General features: G+C 42.9%; 2 protein-coding genes and 1 long non-coding RNA gene across 8 annotated transcripts; 1 reads left to right on the top strand and 2 right to left on the bottom strand.

Annotated features, from left to right (window-relative positions):
* Nucleotides 1–430: 430 nt before the first annotated feature.
* Nucleotides 431–12,094, top strand: LOC310687753. Its single transcript, XR_014516579.1, has 4 exons — nt 431–661; nt 4,579–4,749; nt 10,717–10,887; nt 11,957–12,094. It is a non-coding gene; the product is annotated as an uncharacterized lncRNA (long non-coding RNA).
* On the bottom strand, nt 2,524–7,054 carry LOC310687177 (glycine N-acyltransferase-like protein 3). 6 transcript variants are annotated; one of them, XM_083461966.1, is made up of 6 exons: nt 7,001–7,054; nt 6,049–6,184; nt 5,105–5,212; nt 4,596–4,722; nt 3,943–4,063; nt 2,524–3,211 (listed from the first exon to the last, which is right to left on the bottom strand). In XM_083461966.1, the coding sequence occupies exons 2-6, from the start codon at nt 6,124–6,126 to the stop codon at nt 2,803–2,805; spliced, it is 843 nt and encodes a 280-aa protein (XP_083318092.1). In that variant the 5' UTR covers nt 6,127–6,184; nt 7,001–7,054; the 3' UTR covers nt 2,524–2,802. The 6 variants fall into 6 exon arrangements, with proteins under 6 accessions (XP_083318092.1, XP_083318093.1, XP_083318096.1 ...); XM_083461967.1 differs by having other exon boundaries at nt 5,162–5,212; XM_083461970.1 differs by lacking the exon at nt 5,105–5,212.
* LOC310687713 (glycine N-acyltransferase-like protein 3) lies at nt 8,069–12,087 on the bottom strand. Its single transcript, XM_083463170.1, has 5 exons — nt 11,989–12,087; nt 11,100–11,207; nt 10,734–10,860; nt 9,344–9,464; nt 8,069–8,712 (listed from the first exon to the last, which is right to left on the bottom strand). Exons 1-5 carry the CDS (start codon nt 12,064–12,066, stop codon nt 8,304–8,306), a joined length of 843 nt encoding a protein of 280 aa, XP_083319296.1. The 5' UTR covers nt 12,067–12,087; the 3' UTR covers nt 8,069–8,303.
* Nucleotides 12,095–18,473: the final 6,379 nt, after the last annotated feature.

Here is an 18,473-nt window from a genome sequence, read left to right as displayed (position 1 = left end):
GACCATGGGTCATGACAGAGTGGGGATTTGAACCCTGGTCGTCTCCCAGGTCCTCGTCCTGCATTCTGGCAGCAACTGCTACAACATATGGGAGAGTTATGTTCAGTTGCCCTGAGTTAGAGTCTCAGACTCAGTTTGTAGCCTTCTATCCTTGACTTCAATAAAGTTAGAAACCAACTATATAAAAGAGATTTTCTATCATAATCTTAAATCTGGGAAATTAAGCTTCCAGGAGAAAGGGTGCGCACACATTACACATTTTAAGTATCTTCCCCCTCCAAAAGAATCCTGGGAAATGTAGTTTTTTTAAGGGTGCTCAGAATAATAGCTTCATGAGGGGTAATGATAGAGGAAGCAAATGCTTGTTCGACTTAAGTACTCTGTTAACCTTTGGTTTTTTTTGCTGGAGCAGAGACCCCTTCCCTCTTCAGGCCCCACATTATAAATTTGTCTTGCCAACTACTTGCTGTAATCTGACTCTAGTTTTAATGAAAATGGAGAGTGGATATATAATTTCACTGAATCACCCTTGCAATCCTTTTCCCCTGCCAGAAATTCCAGTTTCCCCCTAAGTAGGGGGCTGAGAACTGTGGGGATTCTGAAAACCATTCAAGGCCTCAGTCGCAGGTCACATGCTCTCTCCACAGAGACCTTCACTCAGGTGAGTGACAAGAGCCGGAGAATATGGACTTGGTTAAATTATTTTAGATAGCTGCATAATCTTAAAATCCTATTTCATAGGAGTAAGATAGGAAGTCCCCTTCATTACTAAACTCTTCCCACCAATTTTACTGCAGAATGCAATCCTAAATGAAATAAATTACATAAAATGTAGAGTGAAGGAGTACATTCAGGCCAACAGGGAGGTGATGGCCCAAGTGTTTGGGTCTGAGCGGCCTCCCTTCTGCTTTACCCCAGTTCACACAGGTCTTTCCTGAGCAGGCCCTGGGAAGATGGGGGAGAGGATGTCCCAACATCTCTCTTGGGCTGCTGCTGATTCTGTCACAGGCCGATGCTGCGCATCTGTGCTCCCTTCCTTTCATTGCAAAGCACTATCATGCCTTTACTTTTTGAATTCTGACCTGATACTCAGTTTACTAAGTGCTAAGGTAAAGGACCCCTGGATGGCTGTCCAGTCAAAGGCGACTATGGGGTTGTGACGCTCATCTCGCTTCAGGCCAAGGGAGCCGGTGTTTGTCCACAGACAGCTTTCCAGGTCATGTGGCCAGCATGACTAAACTGCTGCTAGGAAGCTGGAAATAGACATAGGCCCTCACTCTTTCGCTTCAGCCACCAGTGCAGCCATGACTGGTCTTGCGTGTGTAAACATCCGTGGAAGGTGGTCTCTTAGAGCAAATGGGGCAAAAGCCAAGCCACCTCAGCCAGTGCCCACGTGCCTGTCTCCTTACTTGCAACCTGCCTGGGGGGTGGGTGGGTGCTGGCTGTCAGCTCCCTCATCTGAAGGTCACTTCCTCCCCGTATATTTAAAGCCCTCTTCCAACATTTTAGCAGTCTTGGAGAGTGTGGGGAAATTGCAGTTTGTTAAGGATGCTGGAAACCGCAGCTCTGTGAGTGAGGTCAGGACCCTCAAGAAACTACATTTCCCAGGATTCTTTGGGGGAAGCCATGACTGTTAAAGGGATATAAGAGTGTTTTAAATGTAAGGTGTGGCTGTGATCTTTGCGGAATTCAATGAGGAGGAGGATTGGAACAAAGCTAGAATGAGTTGGCTGTGCCTGAAATTGGCTCTAGGCCCACCTACCATTGGGCTTCTTGCTTTCCACCTTGCCGATCCCAATTGGGTACCAGGCATCAGTGACAAATGTGAATCCTTGGGGTCAGGAAGAAATGAACCTTCACAGTCTCATCTACTCCATAGCTGTGAATGGTCCACCTTTTTGATGTTTGACACCTTTTAAAACGTGTACCACAAAGTACTTTGTCATTATTATCTTCTTCCACTTCTTCCTGGAAAGGTTTTTCCAATCATCTGGGGAACAAGGCTTCAACTTTGGGATGAACAACACAACATGTCACAGAAAAGTGATTTTATTACATCCTTAGGTTCCTGCTTTGGTCATTGACCATTTAGGATCTGAGGTACAGTACAATGTCATCTTATGTGTGGGTTTGGTTCCAAGTGTTCTGCTTATATACAAAAATGTGTATACAGAAACCTTGGAAAGACTCCTGTGGGTGCATCCCAGGGCTTCCAGAGCTGGCTCATAGAGAGAGCCTTGCTTCCCAAGTAAGGCAGAGAGTATAAAAGCTGCCTACCTTGCCTCCATTTAAGTTGCAGGATTTCAACGAGCAGCCCTCAGTCACGTATGGTTGATATCACGCAAGTTAAATGATTCAGGAAGGTTGTTGGTCTGACGCAGTAGAAATATATATATATATATATATATATAAATTGTCCAGTAACTAAATTTGTTCTTGGTATGAGCTTTCATGTGCACGCACACTTCTTTGGATACCAAAAACAAACTTAGTTGGTCTCTAAGGTGCGACAATTTTTAAAATATATATTATTTTTTAATATTTCAAGTTAAACAAGCGTAAGGTGTGATCTTCCTGTATAATATACGTGAACTGAAACATCAAAAGTCAAATGTATAAGGGGGAGGGGCAGGAAAATTCAGGAAAATACAATAAGGCAAAAGGAAGAGAGAAACACACTGTGGAATGCAAAGATGAAGAGCGGACATAATTGAATAGTGGATAGGTCTCTCTCATTCAGAGGACTGGTGAGTGGAAGGACTGGGCAGGATCCTGGAAAACGACTGTTGCTCTCTCCTCTTCTCACTGAGAAGCTGGAGAATGGATGCAGTAATGACACAGTTCAGATAATCTTTGGAAGCCCAGGGAGTCCATCAGTTTGTGCTGGGGGGTATTATCTAGGGCAACATGGCCATATACAGGGAAGCCAGCTGCATGGACACGCATGCCATGTGCCCTCTGCACCATAGATGAGTAGCCCCTTTGGCGGTGGGATGGAAGGGTATAGCTGTGTGCACTTGCGCCCCAAGAGTCCATGATGATCCAGCTGACAGGATGACCATTGGAGTCCAGGATGCAGGTACTGGGGAAACATCGCACCATGTTGGCCAAGTATTTCCGGCTGTGTTCACTGCCCCCATAGTGCCACGTTTCATGCAGCAGGTCAATGTGGGAGCTATTTAAGGAGGAAAAAGTGAAGCCTGGATCTAGCCTAGGAGAGCAGAAAGATGAGCAATGAGGAGGGAGCTGAACATGAATGCAGAAATTATCTTCTTGGCTCATCCTCAAAGTCTCCCTAGTTCAACACTCCAGACAGATACCCTGGCAAAACCACCAGCAAGCTGGCATAAAAATGATGCTGATTCCATGTCGTTTGCCCTAACATCCAGCAGTTTGGACTAATGACCAATTGATACCTGTTAGAAGCAAACAATAATGCATCCCCCAACTGAGTGTGTGTGTGTGTGTGTGTGTGTGTGTGTGTGTGTGTGTGTAAATGGCAGGTATCAGGAACTGTTTGATTAGTTGTGTTCCCCTCCCTTCAATCTCACCCCAGCAGAGCATGCCTCATCTAAGATGGTGCCTGTCACAGAAAGAACTGCTCATTCTGCTCTTAGGATGCCTTTTCTAAACTAGACCCCTGATGCAAATCGCCTTTTGTGTGGCATTCCTCCTTCCTTTCTAGAGTGGGCAACGCTACCCCTTTGGAGTGCTGCCTTTGGTGCTTTGCTATCCCAACTACAAGAAGGAGTGAATGCCAGGTTTGTCCATAGGCAGAATCATAGAATTGTAGAGTTGGAAGGGACCCTGAAATGCAGGAATTTCAACTAAAGTATCCATGGCAGACTGCCATCCAACTTTGACTATGGAGATTCTCCTATTGGAAGCACACAGGTTAGCCAGTGCCTCAACCAGGAAGTAGGGAGCACAATGGACACTCACCGGGGCTGAGGCTGTTTATCTGGCTTGGCGTCCAGGTAGATGAAGTAGGGAATTGCAGTCAACTGGACTTTCTTGAGAACAACAGCATCTTTAGAGACCTCATGTATCCCATCATGGTTCCCTGTACAAAGCAGTAAAATGTCAGAAAGAGAATGGTGTTGCTGGGTGACGCAACACATATATTGTTAGGTACACATATATTGAACTGCTATCACTCAGATGGTCATCCAAGGCATGTTGCTCTCTTTCTGCCCTTGGACAGTGAAAAGTTCTATTGTCCTTGTGGTGCTGTGGAGAAAATACGTGTGCAGTCTGTAGGGAAGAGCAAATCTGTCACTTTTAATTTCTCTCAGTTTCTCAGTTCAGTTCTCTACATTTCATATCAGCTTTCATAAAAAAAAAAAAAAATCCTCATGAGACTGGAGTGGGCTGTAGGAGGCAAGACAGCTTCTCAGATACCCAGATCCAGAAAAACCTGGAATCTAATTCATGTGTCCGCCTGCCACCCCATGTATTGTTTTGTATTTATTTTGCTCATGTTTCTACATTACATTCACTTTTGTCACTTCCATTTCCTCATCAAATTTAGATTAAGTAACTAAACTGAGTCTCCTTATCTCATAACTCCTTCCTTAGAAAGAACAGCTTGTTACCACAGAGAGAAAAGGCTTGGTCCCAGTTGATGGCATCTGTGTCAAGCAACAGTCTTCGGTATGCATCAAGATCCCGATAAAATGCTGCATATATATTGTTAAAGGAATCCGAACTGTCAGAAACAGTCTAAAAGAGAGACATACAGTTTAACAGGTAAACCTTTTCCTGATGTTGAGATGAAATGATGGATGAAGTTTCACCTGCTCCCTTTGGCAGCTGTTAATGCCAAAGGTGCGCTCCTAGACCAAAGCCAACATCCCCTTTCAGTTTGAGCCTGGCTTAGAGGAGGACCCAGCACAGAACACACAGCATTTCCTGCTGACATCCCACCAAGCACCTCCCACAAAATCAGAGGATCACAGAGCTGGAAGGGACCACGGGGGTCATCTAGTTCAACCCCCTGCAATGCAGGAATCTCTTTGCCCAACCTGGGACTCCAAACTATGACCCTGACATTAAGAGGCTCATGCTCTACCCGTTGAGCTACCCTTTGCACAAAGGCTATTACCCCTCTCTGTGGACGAGTCAGGACCGCCTTGAAATCTGGCCAAGAATCCACAATCACCTCATGGCCCACTGGGTTGCCACGGTTTATGTTCATGACTTCACCATAGACCTGTCAAAAGTCATAGGATGTCAGAGTTGGTGCTGTAGTTAAAGGAAGCAGCCTAGGAGAAATGTGTGGGATCTGGGGAGGCCATCTGTGGTGTGGTGTGTCAGGCTTGTATCTGCTGCATGCCTTGAGTGGGGTGTCCTGAGTGATGAACAGGGATAGAAGAATCAGTTGATTTTCTGTTTCTCTCAGTTTATCATTTTTCTCGTCTTAAGCTCAGTCCTCCACATTTCTACATCAGTTTGCATTTTTTAAAAAAATGAAAGTTCATTGGCATTTTTGTGTTAATTTCGCTTAATATGCATGACTATTATTAATTCACACATTTTTAGAAAGCAATTTCCGCAATACAATGTCATTTTACTTACATGTGCATTTTTAACGCACAGTTTACCCTCTCAGTCTTGTGAATGTTACTTGGCTGGAGAACTTCATAGCAAAATTAAGAGAAATGTAGATTTCAAAGGGCAGCTGAGTTTTGTCATGCATTGCTTCAGAATGTGCAAATTAGGTAAGTTCACCTATAAATGCAAACTGAATCACATTTCCTCCCTCTTCCCTAGTGAGGACTTAGTACCTATCACCCAATGAACTAATTGTAGGAATTCACATGGCCATTTCACATACTATGTACACATTTCACACCAACTGTACCCTCAGTATGGAGCTGCAGCCAATATTAGCTCTCTGTGGAGTATATCTGTATGGTACCCTATTCAAGCACCTATTTATTGGATTTTAAAAATCTTCTCAGATTCCAAATTTGGATCTTTGAGAAGATGCAAGAATTTGGTCCCATATTCCTAGCTAAGAACCCAGAATACATGGCTCAAGATCACCTGAAGTGTCTGAGGGAGGCTTTTCTTCAGCAGTCCTTCCAGGAACCGCAACTTGGAAGGACAGGATAGGATCAACATAGCTTGGGAGGCAGAGGTTGAAGCAGGTACCAGCAGAAACAGTGTGGGTTGTAAGCACCTGAGAGAGAAAGAGAGAGACTAGTTCTCTGTACCTCAGTGCACCACTGAGATGCCTTCTTTTTCACTGAAATGATGGACTTACTTAACCAACAATGGTGCCCCAACTGAGTTTCTAAATGTAACAGGAATCCCTTCCTCGATAAAGAGAATAAAACATTCTCTTATGAGCAACTGGTGTTCTCCCACACTGTCATTTGCTCACCTGTAGTCCTCAGTGTCTTCTTGTTGAGTGGTACAGTGCTGAGTGGTACATTGCGCAACAGGTTCAAAGAGGAATTTTGAACCCCTGAGGATGGGGTGACAAGGACTTTTAAAAGTTTCTATCTTATCCCAGCATACAGTTCATTAAGCATCATCACTACATCATTGCTACATCAGAAAAGGGGTGGGTTATACATGATTAACATAGGAGGAATGTGTTGGGGCAACAGGTGGATACAGGATATGTATTGGGAAGTACATTCTAGGCACGTACTACAAAGGGACAATAGAAGTTTGATTTGCCTAGTCTGCCACCTGGGCAAGTCCAGAGGAGTGCCTTTGCCCAGCGATTGACACCTATGAGTACCTTCCTGTGAGTACGTGACCCCCGCTTGAGGGATTATGGTGGGGACCGAATGGTTTCCAAGTCCTTGGCCAATGAAGCAAATTGACAGTGGAATGAAGGAAACTGGCAAAGGAGTTGATTTATATGATTTTTAAAGCTAGGTAACTTCCCTGAGCTGTCAAGTCTAAAGGATACATTTATGCATAACATTTGTAACATTTAACAACTTTAAAGATGTGCCCCACCCCCATAATTTCCGTAACTTACAGATTCTCTTAAGAGCCTCTGGTGTGCTGTCAAACTGCTCAGTCAGAGTCTCCTCACAAGCTCTTTGTGCTGGCTGCTTTATTTCAACGAGGGGGGGGGGGATGTGTAAGTTTACCAGAATGAGTGAACTATTAACAGCCATCTTCCTGACGTTCAGTCGTGCATCTACATACATTAAGACCCTGGACTTAATGGACTTTAGGCCTTTCTCTTTAGATGGCCGTGTGATTTCAGTTGTGAAGCATATAATTAACATTGCTCTTCTCCCTCTGACAGCCATTTCATCCTTTACAACTGCTGTGTCAGACATTATGAACACGCACAGTTCTGCATAATAAAAACACTTAAATTACAGTACCGTCCTGGCTACAGGAATAAACTTGAGCAGACATTGCTGTCATGTTTAGGAACGCTGCTTTATCAGAGTCGCCCATCACATGGGGTATCCTACTCATATTAAAGTGAATGCAGGAAGAAGCCCATGTAATTGCTACCTATATGGGTAGGATTGCCTAAGCAAAAACGTTTTAAGCAGGTCCCAGAAAGAGAACAGTTATGGCACCTCCTTAATGTCAATAGACAAGGAGTTCCAGTCAATAAATTAAAACACCAATGAATGAATATGTCAGCATCCAAAGAGACGGCATTTAAAACCTCTTGTTTTGGCATATTGGCGTTGTTTCATGACCAGCAACAAATGGAAAAAATAGACAACCCTGCTACCAGGACAGAAAACATTTTATTCATTGGATATGTATATTGCCTTCTTGCCAAGTTACCGAAGGTGGTTTACAACTTTAAAATACTAAAAGAATTTTTTTTACATCAAATGTATAGTCGATTCAGGCCTACTGGGTGGTGATGGCCCAAACTGGAGCCAAACTTTGGCAAAAGTTTTGCAGTGCCTCATAAACAGAGCAATGGGCCACTCAAACTCAGGGGTCATCCAAAAACCAAACATTGTCTGATTCGCTCTAAACAGGGGCCAAACTTTGAGAAAAGTTTGGCATCAGTGTTTTGCAGAGAAAACACTGCATTTTGCAGCACCTCACAAATGGAGCAATAGACACTCAAAATGGGGATCATGGGTATTCACCCAGAAACCCAACGTCGTCTGATTCAGTCCAAACCCAGCACCAAAGTTTTTAATCAACAGGAATAGAGGTAGCATTTAAATGGAAAATAGAGTAACGGGGAATGGTTCTTGAAAGGGTGTGATAATCTCCCTCTCTCCCATTCAGAGGACTGGTAAGTGAAAGGATTGAACAAGATCCTGGAAAACGACTGTTGCACTCTCCTCCTCTCACTGAGAAGCTGGAGAATGGATGCAGTAATGACACAGTTCAGATAATCTCTGGAAGCCAAGGGAGACCAGCAGTTTCTGCTGGGTGGTATTATCTAGGGCAACCAGGCCATATACAGGGAAGCCAGCTGCATGGACACGCCTGGCCTGTGCCCTCTGCACCATAGATGAGTAGCCCCTTCGGCGGTGGGATGGAAGGGTGTAGCCATGTCTCAGTGTACCCACAGATTCCATGATGATCCAGCTGATAGGATGACCATTGGAGTCCAGGATGCAGGTACTGGGGAAGAATTGCACCATGTTGGCCAGATATCTCCGGCTGTGTTCACTGCCCCCAAAGTGCCACGTTTCATCCAGCAGGTCAATGTGGGAGCTATTTAAGGAGGAAAAGGTGAAGCCTGGATCTAGCCTAGGAGAGCAAAGAGATGAGAAATGAGGAGGGAGCTGAACATAAGAATGCAGAATTATCTTCCTGGCTCATCCTCAAAGTCTCCTTAGTTCAACAGTCTTAACAAAACCATCAGCAAGCTGGCATGAAAATGATCCCGATTCCCTGTTGTTTGCCCTAACACCCAGTAGTTTAAACTAATGACCAATTAGTTGTTTAGTTTCATAGATAAAAAAGAACCCCATTAAAAGTGACTGAAAATGCATCCTATTAATCAAACACTATTATGTGGAAAAATAACAGATGGTGGGCACCAGTTCGGAAGTGATTCACAAACACCCTTCAGCAGAGCATGCCTCTTCTAAGATGGTTCCTGTTACATGAAGAACTGCTCGCTCTGCTCTTGGGATTCCTTTTCTAAACTTGACCCCTGATGTAAACCTACTTTTGTGTGGTATTCTTCTTCCCTTCCTTGAGTAGGCAGTGCCACCCCCTTTGGTGCCTTGCTGTCCCAGCTACATGAAGGCAAACTAAGGAGTAAACGCCAGGATTGTCCATACGCATTTTGACTATGGAGTTTCTCCTACTGAAGAACCACAGGTTAGCCAGTGCCTCAACCAGGAAAGAAGTAGGGAGCACAATGGACACTCACCGGGGCTCAGGCTGTTTATCTGGGTTGAGGTTCAGGTAGGTAAAGTAGGGGGTTGCAGTCAACTGGATTTCCTTGGCAGCAATAGCCTCTTTAGAGACCTCATATATCCCATCATGGTTCCCTATACAAAGAGAGTGGTATTGCCAGGTAGGACAAGAAATTTTTAGCTGCACATATGCTGAACTGCCATCACTCAGGTCATCCAAGGTTCATTGCTCCCTTTCTGCCCTTGGACAATGAAAAGTCCCATTGTCCTTGGAGGCTATAGAAGGAATACATGTGCAGCTGGTAAGGAAGGGTGAATCTATCAGTTTTGATTTCCCTCAGTTCCTTATTTTTTCAACCTTGTTCAATTCTCCACATTTGATGAAAATTCATCCACATTTTAAGGGCAAATTTCTTCTCTCACATACACACAGATTGTTTTCACTAATATATGCATCTTAATGCACACTTTAGTATGTGCATCGCATTACTTGGCTGGAGAACTGCATCACAAAATACCCTATCACTTACTCGTAAGTACAGTATTGCTAAAACCCATTACAGTGGTACCTCGGGTTAAGTACTTAATTCGTTCCGGATGTCCATTCTTAACCTGAAACTGTTCTTAACCTGAAGCACCACTTTAGCTAATGGGGCCTCCTGCTGCCGCCGCGCCACCGGAGTACGATTTCTGTTCTCATCCTGAAGCAAAGTTCTTAACCCAAGGTACTATTTCTGGGTTAGTGGAGTCTGTAACCTGAAGCGTATGTAACCCAAGGTACCACTGTATTGTTGTCTCTCTTTACTGTAGATATTTATTGACTGGTTTTCTTTTAAAATGTATTCTCAACTCTTTGAGGAGCTTCCTCCACAAAGTCTCCAATGAAAAACCAACTGCACTTGAATATTTAGCTATAAAAATGCAAAATACTGGACAAATAAAGGTGTAGAGAAACAGTATACTAAACATTATAGAGGTTATCAACACAGCATTAAGAAATAAAAATCAACCAGAATTTGAAAGAGCACAAATAGAATGGACTCATTCAGGAATGCTTGGGACAAAACAAAAGTTTCAATAACCATCAAAAACATATCAATGTTGGGGCTTGCTTTGCTTTTAAGACGAGTAAACTTCAGAAAATTCTGGTACCACTATACTAGAAAGCCCATGCTCACATCACAGCATGCTTTACCACCAGACCTGTGTAGGGCTTTATACACCACTAGTAAAACCTGGAATGTAGCTCATATGTTACTTCCCCAATGTATTGTTTTGTATTTTATTTTGCTCATATTTCTCTATTACATTCACTTCAGTCACTTCCTCATCAAATTCATATTAAGTAACTAAACCGTGTCTCCTCATCTCGTAACTCTTCCCTTAGAAATAACAGCCTGCTACCGTAGAGAGCAAAGGTTTGGTCCCAGTTGATGGCATCTGTGTCTAGCAACAGTTTCCGGTACACATCAAGATCCCGGTAAAATGCTGCATATATGTTGCTCAGGAAATCCGCATTGTCTGAAACAGCCTAAAAGAGAGACATACAATTGAACAGGTAAACCTTTTCCTGATGTTGAGATGAAATGATGGATGAAGTTTCACCTGCTCCCTTTGGCAGCTGATAATGCCAAAGGTGTGCTCCTAGACCAAAGCCAACATCCCCTTTCAGTTTGAGCCTAGCTTAGAAGAGGCCCCAGCACAGAACACGCAGTGTTTCCTGCTGACATCCCACAAAATGTATCTTGCAAAATCCCCAAGGGCTAGTACCTCTCTCTGTGGACGAGTCAGGACCGCCTTGAAATCTGGCCAAGAATCCACAATCACCTCGTGGCCCACTGGGTTCCCACGGTTTATGTTCATGACTGCACCATAGACCTGTCAAGAGTCACATGATGTCAGAGTTGGTGCTGCAGTTGAAGGAGACTGCCTGGGAGAAATGTTTGGGGTCGGAGAGAGAATTAGTGGTTTGTGTCAGGCTTGTATCTGCTGCATGCCTTGATTGGGGTGTCCTGAGTGAGCACTAGGGATAGGAAAATCTGTTGATTTTTCATTTCTCTCAGTTCCCCCCATTTCCCCCATCTTCAGTCCACCTCATTTCCACATTAGTGTGGATTAAATAAAAAGTCCTCATAAAAATTAATGGCACTTTTTGGTGTTACTTTCACCTAATATGCACGATTATAACTAATTTACATATTTTTAGAAAGCAATTTCTCCAATACAGTGCCTTTTTATGAATCCTTTACTATATGCATTTTGTGATTGTAACTTGGATGGAGACAATAGTGCCGGCAGTGGTTGCTATGCCACTGTGTGAAGAACAACACTGCAAGATTCAGAAAAATGTAGAATGTGTTTTGTCATGTATTGTTTCAGGAAGCGCAAATTAGGTCGTGCAAACTGAATTGAATTTCTCCCTCATCCCTAGTGAGGGCATTCCACCTCCCACCTGACAAACCAAGTGTAGGAATTGACAGGGCCATTTCACACATCACACACTCAGTTCACATCAGCTGTGCCCTCAACAAGGAGCTGCGGCCAATCTTATCTCTCTGTGCAGACTCCAAATGTGGATCTTTCGGAAGATGCAAGATTTTGACAGGAATTTGGTCCCATATTCCTAGCTAATAATCCAGAATACATTGCTCAAGATCACCTGAAGTGTCTGAGGGAGGTTTTTCTTCAGCAGTCCCTCTAGGATCTGCAGCTTGGAAGAGCAGGATAGGATCAACATAGCGTGGGAGACTGATGCAGGTACCAGAAGAAACAGCACCTGAGAGAGAGAGAAAGAGAGAGGCGACTTCTCTGTACCTCACTGTAATCCCCATTCTGTAAAGCTTCCTATGTGACTGAAATTACAGATTTTTTAAAGCTCTGGGCTAACAGAACTGAGCTTCTAATTGTAACAGGAATCCCTTCCCCTCCTTCCCACTCAACAGACAGAGAAAAAATATATTCTCTTTTGAGCCGCTGATGATCTGTTACACTGTCACCTGCTCACCTGTGGTCCTGTTGAAAGTTACAGATTCTCTTATTAACTTCTGGTGCGTTGTCACACTGTCAACTGCTCACTTATGGTCCTCCATGAACCAAAGCAACAACACAAACCTACTCACTCAATGTCTTGCCCACCCAGCTAGATCTTTGGACTGCTTTGTTTCAAGGTTGGGGGAATGTGCAAATTTACTAGAATGAGTGAACCATTAACATACATCTTCCCAATATTCAGTGGTGCTACTACGTATAGTTAGACTTTGGACTTAATGGACTAGACCCCTCTCTTTAGATGGCCATGTGATGTCTGTTGCGTAAAAGCACAATTAATATTTATCTCCCCCTTCCATTGCCATTTCACGTTTTCCAAATGCTGTGTCGGGGCAGGACATAACGAAGAGTTTTCTACCCCTGATTAAAAATAAAAATAAATTATGACCATATGTAGTTCCACATGATGAAACCACTTAAATCACAGCACCGTCATAGCGACTGGAATAAAACTGAGCAGACACTCTGCATGTGATTAGGAACACTGCTGCATTAGGGTCCCCAATCACATGAGGTGTCCTACTCATATTTAAGTGAATGCAAGAACAACCCAGCACAGATCTTGCCTACTCAACACTGGGGAAGACATGGACTAATAGAGGAGTATGTGTGTGTGGCTGTTGGGGATGAAGCTTGCATGTGCACCCTTGGTCTCCCTCCCCATCCACATACACATGCCTAACATTTTGCTGTTAATGGCTACTGATCATGGTGGCTCGGTGTGTACTACTCTAGTAGCAGAAGCAGTATGCTTCTGAACACCAGTTGCTGGGCAACATGAGTGGGAAGAGTACTGGTACTCTGAACTCATGTCCTGCTTGTGGGCTTCTCATAGACATCTAGCTGGCCACTGTGAGAACTGGATACTGGACTAGATTTTTCTCTCTCTCTAATCCATTGGAGCGCCTTTTCTGTTCTTAAAGCCAAGTGTAAGAGTCCCAGTGTCTTTTTTGCTTGGAAAAGTGATGGAAGAGAAAGAAGTGCTTAAGGAGAAGACTTGTGTGAGAAAATAAACAAGTGTAGTTTTTTCCTGTGGAGGAAGTTGGGTTGAGGGAATCCAGATTGGGAGGTTTTGGAAATAGGTATATTAATTTTAGGAGGGTGATCATTTTTGAACATGGCTATATTGTCTGAGAGGGTGAAGTTGGTATTGTTCCATTTCCTCAAGTCAATTTCCCTTCCTATAATGAATTTTTGTATATTATTTTCACTAATATCTTCATTTATTCACAGTTATATGCACTTTTGTAAACATTGGTTGGAAAACTGCATGGCAAAAATTTGGAAAAGGGTAAATTTCAAAGGACAGCTGTGTTTTAGTTCATCTTTGGTTTGGGAAGTGCAAAATGCAGTCTGAATCAAATTTTCCCTCCATCCCTGATTCTGACCAACAGTACTCAGTCAGTCCCCTATCTTTTTTTCTTTCCTTTTGGTGGAAGAAGTGGTGACTGAATCAACCTTATTTTGCAACATGTAAATAGGCCTGTTGCAAACTTCACCTGGAGGTGTTTCCCTATTAACTGACTATGGGCTCCAATTCACATTCAGAATTTAGTATGTGTGAATTCTCTCTTAGGTAACATTTGACAAAGCCTGTGAATTGGTTGAACCAGACACACCATTAATCTCCCCACAAGCTATATCAAAAGTTATTTCAGTCAAGGTTATTGTGGTGAACTAGATGAAGTCAAAGTTGCTGGAGCAAATTGAATAAAGCTGGCAGTTTGAACTGAGTTGAGGAAGAATACAATCTCCTGCCCCCAGACTGCCTGCAGAGAGAGAGATTTGGAATCCTTGGGTACTCAGTGTTCTGGATAAATAGAAATAGTATTTGTCACATAGGGTTATCCAGAAGCGAGTAGCTCTTCACCACTTGCCCATGACTGCATCTGTAGCTTGATACTCAGGGAGAATTAATAGGATGTTTCAAATAAGAGCCTGAGGAGAAGCTGCTGGGCTTTAGCTGCTGGGTGCCACTATCAATGCCCCAACCCCACATGAATTCACACTTCCTCTGAGGTGACCTGGAAGCCCACCCAGCCTCTCTCTCTTTTTCCCACAACAACCCTGTGAGGTACATTAAATTAAGAGACAGTAACATGTCCAACTCTACTTAGCAAATGAATACAGCCAGTTCTCTTTTCTTTGGATGACTGCCCGCACTCTTGTACAAATTAAAACCCAGTGCATTTACTGCAACCATGACTGAAGAATAACTGAGCACTGGAGTCTTATCAATAAATATATATTTCATTAAATATTATATAATTTCATTTATTATATAACAAATTCTTATATTTCCTTATACTGCTCTTCCTTTAGCAAGTTCTGGGATTCTTGGGGGAATCCCAGTGGTCTTACTTCCAGGCACTGCTTTGAGCCATCATTCCCATGCTCAGTTAGGTCCTTCTACAGCAATGAGAGAGAGAGAGAAAAGGTCCGTGTAGAAGAACTGCAGATAAATTCAGTAACAGTTATTCCCATTTATCCTATCCCCCTGTTTCCTTTCTCTGTGTTCATTTTCTTCTTCCTTCCTTCTGGCCGAGAACGTGCTGGCCTTGAAAGCTGAGAGCCGTGGGACAGACTCGCCTCCAGATGGATCATTTGCTTAAGTTGACCGTAAAATTGTGTCTGCTCCAGTGCCGCCATAGTGGCGCTGGAGGGAGCCTAGCCCATTCCAGCTGTTTGGCACAGTGGGTGGAGAGGGCATGCAGGATGCCAAGTTAGGACTCCCTAGAGGGTAGGCATGGTTCAAATGCCTCCCTTTCAGTCTGTGGCGTGAATATTGCCTCTGAGAAGAGCAACTGAAGAGGAGTCCCTGCTGCTTTGACATCATTGCCGTTTGGAGAATTCCTTCATTCATATGGTGGATGCTGTTCTGTAGTGGGAGGCAAGAACTCTGGACAGATGCCAAGGCCTACCAGCTGGTCCCCACTTGCAGTTCCGGCCCCAGTTTGTCTGCAGTCTGCCCAGGGCTTCTCCTAGAAACAGCTTCTGCAAGTTGGATGGAAGAATAAATGCTTGTTTAGAGCACCAAGGTGGTCTAGCCCCAGTTAACATGGCAGTTGCTTTGTGCCAATTTGCTTTGCAAAACCAACCAACCAGGATAAATAGTTCTCAAAGCCAGGCTTTATGTGGCATTCCATTCTGTTTATTTTTGAACTGTATGCGCCTTTAAAACTTGTTTGGTTTTGCAATGGCTATTGGTGATAAAGTAAATTGATTAACTGCATAGTCCAAGGGGATGATTTACTACTGAACAGGGATGCCAACAGGATTTTCTGGGGCCAGTATACTGTGTAGGGATTCAGCCCTCTGCTGCACATGCAAAAGAAGACACATATGTGAACATAATTTGCATATAGTGTATATCATATGCAGATTTGTACCCCTTTTTGCAGGTAGGTCTGAAACATATCAGGGATCACACACAGAAATAAGAGGTCTGACGGACAAAATATCAATAGGGGAAGCTTTCCCTATAACTGTAGTTCCATACCAGTAAAACTTTGCTCTGTTTAATATCCCTCTGCAACATAGCTGGTAAAGACATGAGAGAACTGCTCTCCTCCACAGCCAGCCCCAAACCATGCAAATAAATCAAGTTTCATGAGTTGTAAACTAGTTATCTCACTGTAGGTCTTCGTCTGGTGATTTTAGGATAGCAAAACTGCATTCAGTGCAAGCTCAACCTAGTATTGTGGATGGAGGGAGTCAAAAGCGATTTCAGATATAGGCAATTCTGCTCAGATGCTCATGACTGGATAGCAAGATTTAAATAGGGGGAAAGCAAGCAGAGCATTAATTTGTTGTAGTTATTTATTAATAACTACACCAATATTTTTTTTTCTTTTTTTGAGCAAACAGGATTTGAAATCCCTACTTAGAATAACCCACCTCACAGGAGAAACATGTACCACCGTCAAGTGAGCTAGCTCAGGACTGAGTTAATACAACTGAAGTGGTCCTCTCTGCCTGCACCTAGGGAGTGCATCACCCCCCTTGGCCCCAACTAGAGCTGGAGATGCAGCCTGTTATATAAACAACATGTGAAAATTGTGAGCTATCTGTGTCCTTTAGCTATTTCAGCAGCTAAATGTCTGCTTTGTTTACTATTGTTGTGGATGTACTACAGAGAGGTCCAAGACCAGATGGGGAAAGAGCCAAAGCCAAATGATGGGTGTTTCTTGACCTGAAGTTGGACCAGTTTATTGAATCCCCCAAGGCAAAGGAAAGTAGTTATTATTTAAAGTTGATCCCTAGATGGCATCAAGAACACAGCTTTACTTCTCGTGTGCCTCCAACAAAACATATTTAGGTGGTGTATTTTACACAGTTTATGTAGGAGAAGGTACCATTGATAGGTTGTATTGAATAAATTTCCCTTCAAATTAGCCCTAATTGGTGCTGATGGTATAGATTTGAACAACTATTCCTACTCAGTTTGCTGCATTGTAAGATTATATTTTATCAGCTCCCTTACCCATTTCCTTTTATATGTTGGTTGTAATTGTTCTCTTTTCAGTGCAGACAGAATTAGATATATTTTGTATTGTTTATTTCTGGTTGACTTGTAACAAATGGAGTTTCAAGGCATGGTGTTCTATGTTTTATTAATAATAGTTTGATTATGTGTCTTAGTTGAAAAAACCATAAACTAAACTGAGGACATTTTTTGATTTACTAGAGTTAGTGCTTGATCATAAGAGATAATGTTGTGGGATAACCAGGCTCATATAACCAACAACACTTATGTCTAATTAATGCACGAAGGGGTTAATACCATAAACTATCCTACCAAACTTAGCTATGTCCACTTCCTCTCACCTTGGGAGGAACTGTGTAATCAAGCCTTTGTTCTCTCCCAGTCTAATTGAGAAGCTCAGTGAGTGAAGAGGTTTGAACTGGTTGCTCCAGTTCAGACTGCATGGCTCTCACAAGCCACTCTTATGTTCCTATATCAGTAATTTTGGAACTTTCACCACTTTGCAACTAAGCCAAGTTTTATTGCCCGTGCAACTTTCTGAAGCACACAAATCTGATCTTTGAAGGGTTTGTAAGTAAACCATTCTTAACTTATCAAATGTGGTCTTTTTCTATGCTAGGGGAAGAGGGAAACTTTGGAAGGAACTTCAGTTTTAAAGGTCTAACTACCGTACCTATATTTCCATGCTTTACTCTGCTATGTGTTTTGTGATTTTAAATCTCTGCTGGGGTTCTCTCAATTAAGAATGAAGTTAAAGGAAATATTCCAAGAGCTTTACCTTCTTCACTGCTTGCCAGATGCCACCAAACAGAGGATCTGGAATGAAAGTTCTGGATAATAATTTCCTGCCCAGAAGGCTACTTCCAGCACCACTCAAAGTTTAAGGTGGAGGTGGGGCAAATAAGTTGAAAACTAAGTTTTCCCCCTGCTTAGGCAGCATGATGCTACAGCATGCCATGAGTACTTGCACATGGACAGCTGAATAACAAAAACAAAACCCATAATATAAAACAACTTTGAAAATACTGAGGATAAAAAGGCAGAAATTGTCAGAGGCATATAGATTAGCTAATGTTTCATGAGGTGTGTATGGAACTCACAGGCTACAGTAGCAGGTGAAAACCTTTATTCAAATTGGCCTCAGATTAACATGGCCATCTTAGCCAGGGAATGTATACTCATGCTAGATTTAAACAAGCTTGGAACTAGCTCAAACAATCTGGAAATGACAAACAAACTGAAGTGCTTGGAAATCTCTTTTTTCATAAAAGAAATGCTGTAAAATAAATCAGATAGTCTTGTAAAACAACACCAATATAGGCCCAGAAAGAATTACCTTAGATATTTTGTGTTGTAGACAACTTATTTCTACTCACAGTAGACCAGTAGAAATGAATGGACCTAAGCTAGTCAGAGATCACTGCAGATGGTGAAAGCAGTCATGAAATGAAAATACGCCTGCTCCTTGGGAGAAAGGCGATGGCAAACCTAGACAGCATCTTAAAAAGCAGAGACATCACCTTGCCAACAAAGGTCCGTATAGTTAAAGCCATGGTTTTCCCAGTAGTGATGTATGGAAGTGAGAGCTGGACCATAAAGAAGGCTGATCG

The sequence above is a fragment of the Podarcis liolepis genome (genome assembly GCF_965112155.1).
Source record: "Podarcis liolepis genome assembly, chromosome: 1".
In the NCBI taxonomy this organism is placed as follows: Eukaryota; Metazoa; Chordata; class Lepidosauria; order Squamata; family Lacertidae; genus Podarcis; species Podarcis liolepis.
The sequence above is the reverse complement of the archived record's forward strand: the minus strand, read 5'-3'. Positions and strand labels throughout refer to the sequence as shown.

Coding starts and splice junctions, on each gene's coding strand:
- LOC310687177 (XM_083461966.1), bottom strand. CDS start 6,126: ATGTTGATCCTATCCTGTCCTTCCAAGTTGCGGTTCCTGGAAGGACTG. Junction 4,723..5,104: donor TGACTCGTCCACAGAGAGGG/GTAATAGCCTTT, acceptor TCTCTCTTTTAG/ACTGTTTCTGACAGTTCGGA. Junction 4,064..4,595: donor CCAAGCCTTTTCTCTCTGTG/GTAACAAGCTGT, acceptor TGCTTTGTACAG/GGAACCATGATGGGATACAT.
- LOC310687713 (XM_083463170.1), bottom strand. CDS start 12,066: ATGTTGATCCTATCCTGCTCTTCCAAGCTGCAGATCCTAGAGGGACTG. Junction 11,208..11,988: donor ACCTCCCTCAGACACTTCAG/GTGATCTTGAGC, acceptor GACTCTTGACAG/GTCTATGGTGCAGTCATGAA. Junction 9,465..10,733: donor CCAAACCTTTGCTCTCTACG/GTAGCAGGCTGT, acceptor CTCTTTGTATAG/GGAACCATGATGGGATATAT.